The sequence below is a fragment of the Camelus dromedarius genome, chromosome 4, assembly GCF_036321535.1.
Source record: "Camelus dromedarius isolate mCamDro1 chromosome 4, mCamDro1.pat, whole genome shotgun sequence".
NCBI lineage: Eukaryota > Metazoa > Chordata > Mammalia > Artiodactyla > Camelidae > Camelus > Camelus dromedarius.
In genome coordinates, this window is record NC_087439.1 from 60979688 (window position 1) to 60997964 (window position 18277).

The window sequence follows — 18277 nt, forward strand, 5'->3', positions numbered from 1 at the left end:
TCCTTTAGCAAGAAAAAGAAATGACTGCCCAGGTAGCTCATTTAGTATAGTTTTAATAAATTATTTTTAAGACCACAACATTCACTGAATTAACATTTGTTGATTCTTTCAGGAAAAGGCAACCTGCTGAAATTCCTTAAAAGAATTAACTGAATATTGGCTGTTAGGAAAGCCAGTGGTTGGCACTTTTGTTGTGGTCTTCCCACAAGACTCAGAATGCAGGGTTATTTAAATAAATTGAGGTAGCTTAATAGTGGATAAAAGATTAGATCCCAGGGTAGTTCCAAAAACCAGCTGAGATAAGCAAAAATGTGAAGAGAGTGCATGGCAGTTTGAAGAATGAGATGACTTTTAGAAACCTAGAAACAACTTAAAAACATATTTATTAATAATTTAGAAGCAACGCAAATAAATGGTACATATTTGCCAACAACAAGTTTGGAGGATTATGAGAAACTCTTGAAGGACTTAATTAAGCTCGGTAATGGAGTAAACAATAGCAGACGATACTCAATGGAGAGAAGATGGAGGTAATATATAATGAACAGTCTGGAGTCATGCATTTAATGAGTTCTGAATTAACCATCCTCCCAGGAAGAGAGAGTCCCAGCTAATATCGTAATAAATGGGGCAAGGAGGACAGTGAGCAAAAAAAAACCTAGGTCAGTGAGTTAGTCATAACATTTGCAAAAAGTGGATGAAATTTATCAACTCGGAGAGCATTGCTATAAAGCTATTCTTAAACTGGCTTGTAGGTAATATTGCATTGTAATGAGTTTTCTCTGATACTTCAGTAACTAAAACCTCCTAGTTGAAGTCTAATGGAACTTCAGCATATTATTGAAAAGTAAAGTGTGAAGTATTTCAAACATAATGGCAAACATAAAAATGGCATAAATACTCACATATCCACTACCTCATTTTCTCAAACCCTAACATTTTTATGGCATATTTTTCAAAATTTTTTGGTGGTTGTTTAAAAGAAATCAAACATTAAATTACCATTGAGGCCCCTGTGTAAACCTCCTAGATCAGTTTCTCTCCCTTCCCATCTCCCTCCTCCCTTTTCTGAAGAAAACCATTATCATTAATTCAGTGTATAACATTCCCATGCTTGTTTTACATTTTTTACTACATATTTATATCCCTGAGTACATTACATAATATTATATTGCTATTTTTTTAATTCTGTAATTTCTGGGCTTCATTTAATTTTGTTGTTGTTGGAAAAGTTGATGTTTATTACTGCTTGGAGCTAGGGAGTGTGCAGACAGAAACTGTGGTGTGTCTCAGTGAAAGGGTGTTACAGAGAACTTACTGAAGGATTTGGACTTTGGATGATAATTGACGAGGGTCCTCATAAGCAGATCTTTGTTCTGAATTGGATGTTGTCAGGAATCAGAGGCAATTCTCTGATTCTGTGCAGAAGTGTGTCTCTGCTAATTTCCTTGCCAATGTATTAAGTGGTTCTCTTTCTTCATCTTCTGTTATGAACAGTACTGCCTGAACCTTTTTTTATATGTCTCCTAACTATAAGTGTTTTTCCCCAGTTTTTTTGAGATATAATTGACATATAATATGATGTTAATTTCAGGTGTAAAATGATTCAATTTATTTGTCTATTGCAAAATGATCACCACAAGAAGTTTAGTTAACATCCATTGCCTCACATGGTTACAAATTGCTTTTCTTGTGATAAGGACTTTTAAGATCTACTGACTTAGCAACTTTCAAATGTGCAATACAATATTAACTATATTTACCATGCTATATATTACATCCCCAGGACTTATAACTGGAAGTTTATATCTTTTGACTACAGGTTTTTAAACTTTATGTAAATGGTACCCCACTCTAGCATCCTTTAGCATCATGCTTTTTACGCTGGACATTATGTTTTGCTCAGCATTGTATTTTGTGTGCTTATTTCTCTTGACTTATGAAACTTAGATATATTCAATTTGACCACATACTTCATGTATAGTGGTCATCTATTTATCTGTGGTCTTTTGATGAGCATCTCGTTTCTCTTACTCAGTTTATTTCTGATAGTGTTGTGATGGATATTCTTTTATTGTCTCTTTGCACACACTTAGAGCTATGTATATTTTAAACTTTGTTGAATGTGACCAAATGTTTTCCACTTTACTAATTTACTTTTTCCCCACCATGGGATGAGAGTTCTCACTGCTGCATATCCTCTCCAACACTTGGTATTATCAGACTTTTTAAACTTTTGCCAACCTGATAGGTGTAAAATGGAATTTCATGATTTCAATTGTATTTTTCTGAGGTGTTTTCTTTTCAGAAAAAAGAACTTATTTCTTAGAAAAAAAATAGGAAATACTAATTGCTATGTTAATATTTTTTGGCTGTACAACTTAGGAAAATGCCACTGGGGAATTTTTCTCTGCTTCTTTTTCCCCTCCCTAATGAGACAGTGCCTTTGATGAAAAGAGGTTCTATAGAAAGGGAGGGGAGGGCCAGTAATGTGCCCTGGGTTACAAAGAGACTTAAATTGTCTCTCTCTGATTGGCAGAAGTATTGGTAAGAGAATCTTCGGCTTAGGAGAAAGTCAAGTCTGACAAGAAGATGAGGCTGCTACCTGTCAGCAGTGCTCTTGAAAGAAAAGATTGTGACACACATTTTCCCATGGCAAGTTGTCTCACGAATCATTTGTAAAAAGATGTAATATGAATACCAAAGACATAAATATTACACAAGCTGTTGAGAAGTGATCGGATCCGGAAGCAGACCCTGTTCTTCCCAAGTGAATAGACCATCTGTTGAATTAGAGAAGTCACTAAGCTTCTGCTTGTATGGGGCTTATTATTTTCTATACAATGATCCTAACAATATATTTCACTGACTTTTGTTCTTATACTGTGATGCACAAAATTATCTGTGATCATAACTGAATCAGATTTCTCAATGAAAACAGTTGTTAGTAACATACCTCCATAAGGGTAACCCCTGAAATTCTTTTCTCCATATCATAACTCTTAATGGGTTACTGAGATCACATTTCAATTTTCAAACACAACTTTCATCTTATATTAAGTGCTTAATACTTCAATATGACTAATCTCCTTTTTAAGGAGATTCTTCTGCTTACAATATTTGTGATGGATGGGTAGTCCAAATTTATTTTTCGTGCATAAGCAAGGAAATGACTCATGGTAGAGGTCATAGTAGTTATGTAATAAATCATTAGAAAATCCAGGATTAGAAGGGTACTTTTTAACTCTTGTTCCTATCTTGTACTTCACTCGCTAGAGTCATTTCTAAAATGTCTGCCAATATGTACCTCTTGGAACAACTCAGAACTTAGCCCAGTTACCAGACAGGCAAAGATTTGGGGAAGAAGTTGCAGAGGACATTTTCCTGACACCAAACAACTTTGCACTGTTATTATTGTCTTACTCAGCATCTTGTATACCAGTACTGTGCTACTGGTCCCCCAGCTTGGAATTGACCCCGTTGCTAAGTGGTAAAGGGAACATAGCACCTCAGCTTCTCCCAAGTCTTTGCCTCCTAGTGGCAAACACCCTCAGGCTGCATCACTCACTCCCCATTAAGGATGGGTCACTGGGATGGTTAGTCGCTTTCCCTGGTGCTCCTGTGCTGGGTGGGGGCAAATGCACTGGGACCCACTGAAGTGCAACTCTTGATGCCCAAGAGGTAGGATTTCTTTCTACATAGCAAAAGCTATGCCTGTCCCAATACATTTATTTATTTTTATTTTATTTTATGAACACTGTGAACTGGATTTTTTTTTAAGTTCTTAAGACATTCAGATTCAAATTTGTGCCCAACCGCTAATAACACACAGACCTTTGGCATCTATTATTGTGTTGGTTGTTTTTTCTTACCTTTGTTTGCTCTCATTCTGATTTCCACATTACCTTATTTTTTCCCATTATAGAGTGTGTACTTTTATAAGCCTCCCCAAATCCTTCTGGAATGAAATTCCCTCCTCCAAGTGATGCCTTGGATTTTTCTGAAGGACTCCCACAATAGTAATACACAGTTGTCATGGACTCCCACAAATAAACATTAAGATGCTTGCTAAATTACTATATCTAAGCCAATAGATAGAAGACAATGAAGAAAATGCTTATAAGTAAGTTTTAGTACATTAAGGCTCAAAGCCAAGATATTTTCTTATATAAAAAATCCCCTCCTGGGGAGGAAAAACTTTACAGTTCCAGGTTCCTTTTCAGTCGGGAATATGTGAGATAATGGGTTAAGGCACTGTTGCCCAAAGTGTGCCCCTTGGAATATCCACTCTTAGGATGTGATCCAGTGCTACTTTAAGAAATAGGAAGAAAAAGAAAAGACAAAAGTAGTCTGTGGTCACATATGTGGAAATGTGGAATTAACTAAAGTTACTCAGGTTTTTTACTGAAAAACTTCTCACAGTCCTTAATATGCAAATATATTCTGGCTTTCCCAGAACAGGAGATAGAGTTTAGTTTCCTAAACTCATCTGATCTCAGAATCTGGTTTATGAAAATCCTGATTCTCCTCCACTCTCTACTCCCCAAAGCCCCAGCATCACATTGGAGATCATCTGTAATGGGAGAAGAATTAATTCCTCAGCTCATTCTCCCAGTGCAGGCTTTGTGAGTTACCTACCTAGATACCTGGTTGATACGCAATGTGATTAACAGTTAGCACAGCACTTCCCTCACAAATCAGAACAGATGTGGTGGCACTGGAGGAAGCATCACTCCTCCAGAGGACCCCCTCCCTTTGCTAGAAGTTAACTGATACTGCTGGATCTGTGGAAACTGGCAGTGCCTCAGAGGAGGGACTGCAACTGATGGGGCTCTCAACTTACCTGCACCACATCTTTTTGATATTACCAATCAGCACAGTCATACCACTGTATACCCAGCTTCACAGCAACTCTGCCCCAGAGGACAGAGGGCACACTCTTGGGTCAGCCACATCTAGGGAGAGTTAGGAGATTAATGTCCTGCAATGAAAAGAGGATCTAGGGTTCATTTTTCTTTTAACTTTAATTTAGAAGGAAATAAAACAGTTGCGAAGATTCTGTGTGTGAATGGTCATGGCAGGGAGATTTTTAAAATATAGTTGTGAATCTTTGTTACTAAAAGACAAGTTTCAGAAAAGCAAAATATTGGTTACTCTTAGGCCCGTCTAACAGGATGAACAGACTCTACTCACCCAAGATGGACCATAAAACTCAACATTCTTTGCCAAGTGGGAATATTTTGATTAGTATTAATGGAGATTCTTATTTTTGAAAGTCTTCAGGTTCGGTCCATGTGAAAGATTATTATCTAGCATGTATGTGTTCCTGTTACGCCCCCTACCCTTGAATCAAACCATTTTGTTTATGATTTAAATACTTTGGGCCATGGCCTTTGAAACCTATCACCCAGCAAGGTCTCCTTAACATTCAGAAAGGAGGGCAGCACATTCTATTCTGGAAACTTAGGAAGGTGGGTTATAGAGCCCTCTGGGCTGAGCATCGATTCAAGTGTGTACTTTGGGTTCAAAGAGACAACATTCAAAGGGATAGCAATATCCCGAGTCCAAATTGCCTCATCTTCTTGTCTTAAAAAATAATAACAGTAATAAGTCAAAGATACACAGGTAGGAATCTTTTCCCACTTCTCTCACACCTGCAATGTCATAGCCGGAGTCCAAAAATTATCTCCACAGGGACACTTTTTACACTTTTTACATATTTTTCAAAATATGTTGGCTGTGGTACTTGGAAGCAACTCCAAGGGATGTGGGGAATGTGGGAAGGATCCCAACATGTAGAATACCATCTCAATGACCCAAAGTTTGTTCTCTTGTTCTCTGTGTCCCTAGCCATTAAATATATGGATGCCAACACTTTGAGTATAGGACCTCCTTAGCCACTGTTTTAAGGATTAGGCATCCTGCCTCCACCCTCACTGCCGGAAACAGTTTATATTTTGCCAGTGGGTTTGAACTTGGAAAAGAACCTATGTTATGAAGCAAGACTTGCCAGGGGAGAATTAGGAAGAATGCGTCATGGCACCACACCCTCTGAACACGCAGTAATTGAAGTACTACACCAGTTGGTACAGGTACATATTATGAATTACTAGGATGAGAGAGAGACACATCATGCAATCCTCCTAACCTTTCATTGGTTCAAGGCACAGAGATGGGAGACCTGGTAGAGCAGCGAAGCCTCAGTCACTGGGTGTAGATTAGACAAATGTTGCAACGGCAGCCTGGTGAGCAATGGTAACTCATGATTCTATGTGGTCTTTCCTCTTCAGTGTTCATAGTACCTTACACAAGCTTTATCTAATTAATCTTCCTGTGCCCTGTGAGGTGGCAAGGCCCATTATCCTCAATTTGGTAGATGTGAAAATAGACACAGAGAGAGGTTAATTTACCCCTGGTGATTAAATGAATCAACAGCAAAACCAGAAGTGGTACCTGTTTCTCAAACTCTCAGTCTGCTTACTCCAACATATACTGAAAATTAGCTGAAAAAATGTTTTCGTTATTGTCATATATCATGTAATTGTAGATCCATCCCTGGCATTTTATTTTTCATGTGACCTTGAGCAAATTGTTTGATCTTTCTGAGGATACCTGCAAAAATGGGTATACATTTGCCCTGCCTATCCTATAGGGCTGTTTTGAGGCTCACATGAAATGATGACTCTTTCTTTAATTGAGGTATAGTTGATTTGCAATGTTGTGTTAGTTTCTGGTGTACAGCAAAGTGATTCAGTTTTTTATATGTATGTATGTATGTATATATATATACATACACACACACATACATACATATTTATATATATATAATTTTCCTTATTCTTTTCCATTATAGGTTTTTATAAGATGTTGAATATAGTTCCCTGTGCTATGCAGTAGGCCCTTGTTGTTTATCTATTTTATATAGTAGTTTGTATCTATTAATCCCAAACTCCTAATTTATCCCTGGTCCCCCTTTCCCCTTTGGTAACCATAAATTTGTTTTCTATGTCTGTGGGTCTGTTTATGTTTTGTAAATAAGTTCATTTGTATCATATTTTAGATTCCACATGTAAGTGATATCATATAGTATTTATCTTTTTCTATCTGACTAAGCTTCACTTAGTATAATAATCTCTAGGTCCATCCATGTTGCTGCAAATGGCATTATTTCATTCTTTCTTATGGCTGAGTAATGTTCCATTGTGTATATAGTGTTCCATTGTATATACATCTTCTTTGTCCATTTACCTGTCAGTGGACATTTAGGTTGCTTCTATGTCTTGGCTAGTGTAAATAGTACTACTATGAAAATTGGGGTGCATGTATCTTTTCAAATTAGAGTTTCCTCCAGATATATGCCCAGGAGTAGTAGTAACTCTATTTTTAGTTTTTTAGGGAACCTCCATGCTGTTCTCCATAGTGGCTGCACCAATTTACACTCCCACCAACAGTGTAGGAGGGTTCCCTTTTCTCTACACCCTCTCCAGCATTTATTATTTGTAGACTTTAATGATGGCCACTCTGGCCAGTGTGAGGTGATACCTCATTGTAGTTTTGATTTGCATTTCTTTGATAATTAGTGATATTGAACGTCTTTTCATGTGCATATTGGCCAGAAATGATGATTAAATCTTTTGAAGTATGAAGTTTTTTAAACTAATGTTTTACCATTTATTTTCAAATATATATTATTTTATACATAATATTTCTGACAATTCAGGAAAACAAATTACATCTATATGCATTTTATTTAATAAAAGTATGATGAGCTTTGAAACCAGGCACTCACTTGTCCTCTCTCAAACACACACACAACCCATAGTTACATTTTTAGATGTTTAAATGAAAAAGAGTAATAGAAGAATGAACCTTACTCAGCACCTTACTCAGTGTCAGATGTACAATATCTGTTCAGTAAATATTTATTGAATAGATGTTGGATTGATTCACTTTGTAGATAAGAAATTCAGTGGTTGATGTTATAGATGTCAGTATGTACTAGCTAGATTTTTGGAGAAACTAAGAACTAAAGAGACTGTAACAATAAATGTTATTGATTTCATTAATCATTATCAATCTATCCACTTTCATAAGGCACATGAATATAATGCAGTGTTATCCATTATACTTATTATCCATTGAACTTACTGTAATTTGAGGCTAAAATTTGAAACTTTGTCCTACAAATAATAAAAATAAAGATGTATATTACATTAAAACCCTAAACCATGCTGTGTTACTGTGACCCTCAGGAGTACATCTATTCATTGATTCATTTATTAACATAATTAATAATAGCTTACAATATGTCAAGCATTGTACTAAGAAATACGTAAGGACTTTTCTTTCTCTCAAATAGCTTATTCTTTAGTCTCTGAAAAAGTGTAGTTTTATTGGGCTAGTGTCTCTGTCTGAAGACTCACAGTCATATCAGTGTTCAACCCTAGGCCAAGATCTCTCTGGGCCACAAAGATTAAAAAAAAAAAAAAGCCTTTATTCAGAGGGATTGAAATCAGGAAGAGCTAGTATATTTGATTTTACCGTGTGATGGTCAGGAGAACAGGACACCTCCCCTCAGGGAACAGCCTGAGCCTCCAAACGGAAGTGCATGTGAAGGAGAAAAGGGATAGTTCTGTGGTTTCAGATCACTTGAAAGTCAGGTTTATGTCATTTATAATTTTAATTATGTCTTTAAAAATGTAATTGAGAAGAAAATTTCCTCAAAAACTAGATGAATAAAAAGACTTTAATAAATTATTACAGATGTACTTCTGAGACTCATTTCCTTTTTGGAATTTTCTTTATTCATATCTGGTTATCTGATTATTTGCAGATAATGTTTTCAGAAATGCTTGTCTCATTTTGTGTGCTTGTCATGGTGGCAGATTCTTGCCATGGTATTTCACAAGGAGATGTCATTTGCTGATCAGAAGGCCTGAATTTTTTCTGCTAATGTGACCCTGCATCCAGAAAGTTAAGAAAAAATATAATGCCTCAAATGAATAACTCCATATTTTAAAAAGTCAGAATTTTCTTCCAAGATTTATCATTTATCTCTTTACTGGGATAAAGACCAAATTCCTTTCACCTGGAAACACAAAAATACCACCTAGGTTGGGCTCTGACCTACTTTGAGAAAAACACAAAGAAACACAGTGGAAGTTCTCCAATTCTACCATTATTATAATATTTACAAATGTCACCAAGGCAGCCTGCAGAATGCTTTCTGAGCCTAATGATGTCAAATGGAAACAGCTTCATTACTAAAAAGACTGTGACATTTCTTTCTTTAATAATGCAATAAGTAGAAAATAGTACTTCTGTAGATAGTGCCAGTGAGTAACAATCTCCTGAATTTAGTATGGAAGTGGGCAAAAAATCCTTCTGTAGTGGCAAAAAAGAAAAAAAAAAAACTAAGGGAGGATGTTGGGAGAAATGTGCCTTCTTGGCTATATCAGTGAGTAATGAGATAGAGGGATTGGTGAGAGAAAGAATAAGCAGGAAGAAAGAAAAAAAAGAAAGAAATGGAAACCAAGAAGGTGGCGAGTGGAAAGGAAAGAACAAAAGATTGAGAAATAGAGGGAAGGGGCTATTAAGTAGATTAATGAGATAAGGGAAGAAGAAAAGAAGGAGGGGGGAAGTGAAAACAAGAAACGAACAGTACAGGAGAGGGAGAGGGGCAAGTATAAGAGGTTATCCTCCTGGGGGTCAGCAAACCACAGCCTGTGAACCAAACCCAGTCCATTGCCTTTTTTTTTTTTTTTGTAAATTCATTTTTATTGGAATACAAGCAGGCCCACCGATGTCCCCCTTGTCTGTGGTTGCTTTCATGCTCCAATGGCAGAGCTGAGTAATTGTGATGGAGACAATATGGCCCACAGCTTAAAATATTTACTGTCTAACTCTTATGGAAAAGTTTGCAGTCTAATACAGTTGTTCTCAAACTTTTTAGTGTGCATCGGAATCACCTGGAGGGCTTGTTAAAATAAAGATCGCTGAACCCCATCCTCAAAGTTTTTGATTACGTTAGATCTGGGGTAGGATCTCAGATTTTCACTTCTAACAAGTTTCCAGGTGATGCTGATGCTGTTGATCCAGGGACTGTACTTTGAGAACTACCGCTTCAATCTTTACACACTAATATTGTTCTGAATAAGGACTTTTGTGCAGAAAGGGAAAGGAGAATCAAACTTGGTCCCCCTTCTAGGTAATCATAAATATATAGGTTGATTTAATTCTTTACAAAGTATCTTTCTAAAGATTCTTAAACTGGATCTTTTTATAATGCCAGCTTCATTCTTAAAACGATGAAAACTGAATTTGATTTAGTTAAAAGCTTAGCTAACTGGTTGTTTATTCCAAAAATGTTTTATAGTTTGGTTTGATTCCACTCCCTGGAATAACATTGGACTCTTGTCATTGTTACTGGATTGTGTCAGTAATGTTGACTGTATCCATTTTATTAGACTAATATCTTCCCACCTGTGGATTACTGCTCATACAACCTCATTGCCTATGCCTTGAGCCTCTGAGAGACTATGCTACAAGTGGCTTGAAATTTTGCTTGGCATCCACCTCACCTCACTCCCAGACTATGCTGAAGTATTCTGGCTCCAATTTCCCTGAGAAATTGCAAGTTCTTTAATAGCGTTCCTCCTAGAGATGAGTGTGAATGTTGTCATGAGTGTGAGATCTTTGGGAATCATGATATCAAGGACTTTATCCTGCCTAACACTCCATCCCAAGAGTCTTGAGATCTGGTTTTTTACCTGCAAGTGGTGCCATTATTTACACATTTATTATCTTCCTCTACCTGTACCCTTAAATCTGTGCTCTGGCTGTGAACATGGGCAACGATTGTTAGCCTTAACTTTGCTTGCTCCGTGCTTGCTGCGTGGAAGTTCTGTGAAAGATAGAGGAACGGTGCTCTTTTCCTGCATCCTACCATTTAGGAATATAAAGACATAATTTTGGAACCCGAAAGAGCCAGAGACACCTTCAGAACAGAATGAGTTCTATTTAGAGTCAGCAGCTCTTTGAAACATGCAGTGGTTTGATTCCACCATTGTTCTGAGTAGTTTCTTCCTTGCACACATTTGGGATGGGCAGAAGACTGAAAATGTCTTACTTTTTTCCCAAGAAAGCTATAATACAGTTTAATTCTATTTCATTTTGACTGGTTAATTCTAAAGAATTTCCAGACTTTGTGAAAAGTTGATGTGAAAGTATATTGTGGATATCAAAAAAGGATGAATGACATGCATGGAATATAGTCGATGCTTAATAAATCAGTGTTACTCTTGTTGCAACAGGCTCTCTTATTTTAATGAGTATATGATTCTCAGTTAAAAGGTGATGGTAAGATAAATGATGCAGGCAATCCATATTCTGCATGACGCTGTGTTAAACTTGTATATACCGAAGCCAGTTTCTCACTTGCATGAACCCATTGTAACAGGTTGAATATCAGTTGTCAAAAAACTGCAAAACATGGACTGTCTGTACTTTGAACACCATGGGATCTTGTTTCTAAAGAAATGCCTTGATGAATTTCCCTGTAAAATAGGCATATCTACAGCTAATCAGATCAAAGAATGTTGTGGGTTTAAACTGTAAAGTGTAATCGATACCAGAATAAGTAAAATTGGGTGTAATGTGCCAACTCTTCCTAAGTCTTCTTCCTATAATATCTTTTTCCTTCTTTCCCTCTCTTTCTGTTGCGATACGGCTTCTCCTGAACAGCCATTGTTTTTAGCACTGCCTGGATCAGCCACACCATCACCTTGATGAGTAGTATAGAGCAGAGGGATCTTCTGTTTCTGCTGCCCTTCTCTCTGTCTTGCACTCAAAAAACCCACTGCATGTGTTTGAGATGGAATAGGAATACGCCCACTTGCAGACCAACACCCAGAGTGAGCGGCTCCAGGTGGGAGCTGTGTAACAGGGTGACTTACCATTAATGGTGAAATTCCACTGCGAAATTGTAAAGGTCTTGCTGTGTGCAGTTCAGTGTGGCAGAATTTTGTTACAGAGGGGTGGTGTAAAACGACAGCAGGCAATTTGATGCTTGAGCTTATTCAAGGAATTGTGTCACAGTGAGAACATTGAGGGTTCACTGCAATTTTCACTTGGGTTTAATATTAAAAAGATACTGATCTTTCTGTGTCAGAAAAAAAAAGCTTCTCAGAAAATAATAGTGAATAGTCTGGTAGATTTAAGTTCTTTCCAGTTTCTTTTGAATTTTCAAAACTTTAATTCATACTGCTATTTTATGTGTTAGTTTTTTCTTTTTTTTTCTACGGCTGCTGTAATAAATTACTACAAATTTTGTGGATTAAAAACAACACCAACTTCTTATTTTTTGGTTCTGGGGTTCAGAAGTCCAAAATTTAGTCTTAGTGAGTTAGAAACTAAGGTGTCAGCAGGGCTGCATCCCTTCTGGAGGCTCTAGGAATATCTGCTTCCTTGCCTTTTCTGGCTTCCAGAGGTCACCCTCTTCCCTTGACTTTTGGCTTTATCTCCATCTTCGAAGTCTTATAGCATCTTCCAATTTCTCTCCATTTTTGTTTTGTTTTGTTTTGTTTCTTTACTTTTTCTCTGGCCAACTTTCCTATTATGCTTTCATTTTTATTTCCAATTAGCTTTTTTAATGTAGATCTGTATTTAAGTTACTTAGATTCTCTACACTAATAATGCATCCTCTTTATTTTTTTAAATTTCTTCTTTCTTTTTGTAATAAAAACATACCTGTACCGACACTCTTTTAACAGATTCATAAGGAAGTTAAGGGTTCAGCTTGGAATTACCCTTATGGTTTCTAAACCTGCCTTTTTTGAAAGTTTATTGTTTCTGTATTCCCCAAAGGGAGGAAGCTAGTGTTTTAGTATCAGACCTGATTGTGGAAAGATTCGTAATTCACAGCTTGCCTATTGTCTTGACTCGTGTGTATGCCATTTTCATATTTTTTAAGGCAAACGTTAAAGGTTACAAAACCTTTAACTGTTACAATTCTTGTGACTTTAATATTGGGGGAAATCTACATATTCAGTCACACTATAATTATTGTTTTTTAAAAAGGAAGAAAATATTGTATGTATAGGATAATTAATTTATGTTATGTTACATTTTGAGAAGATCAAAAATATTTCCTGTATCTGGGAGATTGGCTGCATTTATAATGACTGATTACAAAAGAAGACATGTACATTGTGGGAAAAAATACATAGTCAAATGAAAGTATGTGAAATATACAAAACAAAGTCATGTGAAATATACCACGCAGGGAAAAATTCATCCAGATTTTTTAATATACTACATATATTTATATATTTAAAGATTGTGGCTATTCTGGTCACATTGTTTTCTGATCTGTTCTTAATTGGCAATATATCGTAACTATTTTCTATATTATTTGACAACATACTTATTGTTGTATAGTGCTGTATAATATGGATGCACTGTGATCTATTTTTAAAACACTCTGGCAAACATTCTTGCAGATATTTCCTTAGAATAAACTCCAGGAAGGGAAGTTGTAGGGCAACAAGCATTTTAAAGTCTTTTGATACATAGGGGACCCAGACAGTCATAATCCAGAAGATAATTTCAAACAGTTACTGCAATTCTTTCCCTTCCCAGGCAAATATCATAATGATATATATATATTTTTTAAATTTCAGGTTACCTTGCACCTCGAAACCTTCCTAGCACTGGCTTCTTCCCGTTCCTGCAAACGCTACTCTGTGACACAGACTCCAAGTGCAAAGACACACCCTATGGGCCACAAGATCTGCTTCGTAGGAAAGGAATTGATGATACACTATTTAAAGACAGGTAGGGACACTTCCTAAGGACACTTCCCAGTTGCTTTGAGAGATCAGATCTTGTTTCCTTATGAGATATCCAGGAAGCCATCCTAGGTTAGATACAACTTTATTTTCTATATCTACAAATGTGACGATCTAAATATGACTGAGCAAGGTGGGTACAAACTGGAATTACCATGTTTATGTGGAATTAAACATAACCTACTTTGGATGAATTAGTCAAACTTTGGTTTTTAAACTGTGTAGCCAAGGCAGTTCCTCCTTAACTCCCCTCAGAGATCCTCTATGCTGCCTTAAATTGTCAGTGACACATTGGCCTAAGACTCGATCACAAGCATTAACATGTAGGGCAATGTCAGGGATATTATATTCTGGAAGAATGACATACTTATCTTACTCTATATGGTACTTCCAGATATAACAGAAACCAGGAAATGCAAATAAGGAAATTAAAAGACCAGAAATCAAAGCACTAAATTTGAAAGTATACTTAGTTGAACAACAACCTTTAAATGAGGTTAATGTGTGTCCTATTTTATGGTGTGAGAAGAAACTGTAGAGTAAAGATAGGGAATCTAGACCATTTACAACCTCAGTTTTCCATCCTGAGATTCTAACCCTAAAGAGACACCCAAGAGCCCAACTGTCTGTAGAACTGAGAACAACATTGTTATCTGAATCAACCAGGAGATTATTCTGGTAGAGTTTTTTTAAAGTGTGTCTCCAAAAGAGTTTATATTTATCCATAATCAGAGATATTTGGTTCTAAAATTTTAATTTAAATTCCTTTGAATGTAGCACCATTTCTCCTTTAGTATTATCATCATGATTTTGATTATCAGTTAATACGGGTGATACTTTAAGAGAGAGTAATTAACTACAGGCCGTTTTAGCATAAAATATCAACACGTCAAGAATTGTCATGGGAAATGACTTGGGACACTCATAATTGTTGGGTTGCTAATTCACATTGGTTTTGTTGTTTCAGTAAGTTATTTAGTCTTGAAACTTAAAGCACTCTGATGTTCATTCATGTATTTATTAATTTATTCAGGATATAGTGACTGAGACATTTCTGTGTGCCAGGCACCATTCTAGGTACTGTGATACAGAGGTGAACCAAACAAACTTTCTGTCCTCTTGTAACTTGCATGCTAACGGAAAAGTAAGCAAAAAAGAGCAATTAAATAAATAAATAGCATAATTGCTGATAACAGTTTTTCTTCCTTGTATCTTTTTTTTCCCATGAAGAACTAAGTAACAATGAGGGAAATAATGAATCATATCTAAGAAGTCTATAAATAGACCATGCCCTAAAGAAGTATTTTTCTATGTAATTTAATAGAGAACCAAATTTATGGAGTCACCTGAAATGAGCCATTGAGCTTTGGAACTAGGATTAAAACCCAGGTTTATTTCACCCTTTGTTGATTATTCTCCAGCTAGCTGATCATATCTTCTTCTTTTTAGTTTTATTCTAATCTCCAGGTAGTTTGTCAAGCTCAAGCTGTATGTTGCTGTATATTCAGTATTTTCTCTAAACTACGAAGTAATTGGAGCTTAATTTAGAAAATTATGTACAATAATAAAATTGCATTAATGATATTTCCCACCATGCTATTAACTTTTATGCTTTATATAGCCATGCAGTGAAACGAGGGCATGGTTTCTAGGTAAGCCATCCCACTAAATTGCTTCTCTTTGGGGAAGGAAGATTCACCAGCATTAGCCTCATTAAGAAGCAGAACAGTCTTCCTTTTCTGTTTTGTAAGTGATGGGGAAAAAAATGCCATCTTTGGCCTCATCAGAACAGGCCCACCATGTTTATTTTAATAGAATGCTTTTCTGAAAGACATGATCACACTGCAGTCACTACTTGCTGGCTAATCGCCAAGTGTTTTTGCATTGGCACCAGCCTTATGTTATTAAATTCATACTTCTCTAAGAATTAGCTTGAGAATAAGTGGCTTGCAAAAAAATTCGACATTTTACTCAGCATCAACTGTAACTAGCTGTCTGAAAGAAGAAATGATTACATTTACGGAGGGTTTTTTTTTTTTAGCTCTTTTGCACAAGGGGTGATCCAACATCTTGGGACTTACCCTTGTGATCCTTCCTCCGTGCACAGCCCCTAAGAATACAGCAGAACAGTGGGAGCCTCTGGCTGTGCCATTGCTCACACAGCTGGCAAATGGCAAAGATCATCTTGCAGAGCTCACAGGGTCATTATTTGGAGAAGCAGTTCAGCATTCCTGCAGCTCCTGTGTGGGAACTGCCTCTATGGATTTACTCCCTACCTTTGTCATGTCAACGCTCATCCATGAGCCGTGCTTTCCAAATTCACACTTCTGTTCCTGTTGAATGGCTCCTACAGAATGTGAAACATAGCTCATCATATTCTTTTCAGGGAAAATTTTTAAATGCCAAGTCTTTTGTTTAGTATTGAAAAATATAAATGTGTTTAGAAACTGACCTAGAGATATTATCAGGAATGTAAAGTAAGTAGAAGTAGAACAGATATGTGTCCTCCTTTGACTATAAAGATGAGGTAAGATGTATAGTTCTCATATTGTGTTAATTTTAGAGTAATTATAACCATTAATCACATTAGTATTTGTATAAAAATAAAGGTTAAAATTTAACTTATCAAAAGCAAAGTGGAAGGATGTCTTAACTGCCATGCAAATGAAACTGTAAATTCATTGAGTAAGACTGTATTAAATGTGTACCACGTGCTGGAGACTATGCGAGTTACTATGGATACAGAGATGACTAAGGCACACCCCTATACAAGCTTACAGTCTAGTGGGAAAGAGACACAGGGAGATACTGGATAGGCTGATTACTCTCTGACATGGTTAATGTGATGAACATTGTTTAGTTCTCTCTGTGCCCAGACCATTAGACAGCAAATGGTGAACAGTTACACAGGTACCATGAGACATTGTTTCTGCCTGAGGAATATGAATCTGACTGTTGGGTATAATATTGCAGTGGAGAGAGATTGTGTGAGGAGATGTCAGCAGAGTTCTCCCGAGGCCTGTAAGGGTGAGGTCATTAAGGACAGATTGGGTGGTGGTTCCTAGACTAAAGGAAAGTGTATTTGAGATGGGCCATAGAAAAAGAATCTCAGAACTTAATAAAAGAAAGAAATAGATGGTGGCTCTTTTATAGTCAGTTTAGAGGAATAGGTACATTATCTTTGCTACTGTGTTGGAAAAATTACAAATACAAAACAGAGCAACAAATTAAGATATTTCTAAATCTTAACATCTTAACTATATAGATTGTGGATTGGTAAATGAGCCAAATAAAAGAGAGGTATATTTTGAAATTTGGCAGGCAGGAATTATAACTGAAGCATGGATGACCCTGAAGGAATGAGTATCAGAATGAAATTTGAGAAAATGATGAAAAATTTTAAAATTTTCCTATGAATGGCTTCTGCTTAGGTCTAGCCAAGAAGGACAACTGTACCAAATCACTGAGGAGGACTCAGTGCCATTTCAACATCCTTATTTGTGCTTACAAGTCAGTAATGAATGTTCTCAGAAGCTGGAATCAGAACTGGGCCTAGAACACATTTCACACCTTCTTTCCAGGTGTCACTACATACCCATGTAATTATAATTCTGGGGAAAAAGGGAAAATATTAAAAGTTTAACCAATTTTTAGAGACAAAAAAGTGTCAGGATTTTCTTTTTAGGATTTGCCATATGTGTCTTTCCTGGAAGCCATTCCTTTTATAGACAGCATTTACCGTGGCACACATGGATACCGCCCACACAGGTACTCTTTCCCACTCACAGGAAATACAAAGACATTAAGTATAAGTGCATAAATTCTCCTGTTACGATGATATCTATAAATGTGACATTTCCCAAAAGTAACTGTTGGTAGATATGTCTGAGAAGAAGTAAAACTACTCTGAGCCCAGTTTCTCTTCCAGTATCTTAAACTTAACATTTTGAATCCAAGATGTTTCCCTGATTAAATTTTATTTCAAAGTAGAGCACTATAAGTGCCGCTGAGGCAGAATCTACTTCTTCAGTGTCTTAGAGAAGAAGCCTGTAGCCATCTATCTCCAGGGTACTGGACACGTGGCTGGGTCCAGTAAAAGGCAGTTAAATAATGTCATGGGCCACTTGGAGATTTGAATCAGGCTGTCTTGTTTCACCCAGAAGGTTGAATTTTCTGGACTCAGGTGAACCTACATACTGGATTCGGGGGGGCATCTAACTTTTGCATAATGCCTTAATATACCTCCCAGAGATACCTAGTATGATAGAGATTCAGAATTCCTTAGAACTATTCCGAGTTCCCAAAGAGGATTTTTTAAATCTCCTGAGTGGGATTTTAAATCTCCTGTGGAGTAGGATTGAGGATGAGTCATCACTGAATAAATTCATTTCTCTACCATAGCCTAGTGCAGGCTTTCTCAACCTCAGCAT

The 18277-nt window shown here is 36.6% G+C and overlaps 1 protein-coding gene across 1 annotated transcript in view; it reads left to right on the forward strand.

Annotated features, from left to right (window-relative positions):
• Positions 1–18277, forward strand: part of ABCA12 (ATP binding cassette subfamily A member 12) — a 153722-nt gene that overhangs the window by 34482 nt on the left and 100963 nt on the right. Inside the window, exon 3 of the mRNA XM_064485413.1 lies at positions 13680–13833. Within this exon, the coding sequence (XP_064341483.1) occupies positions 13680–13833 (154 nt within the window). The remainder of the gene's footprint in view (positions 1–13679; positions 13834–18277) is intronic.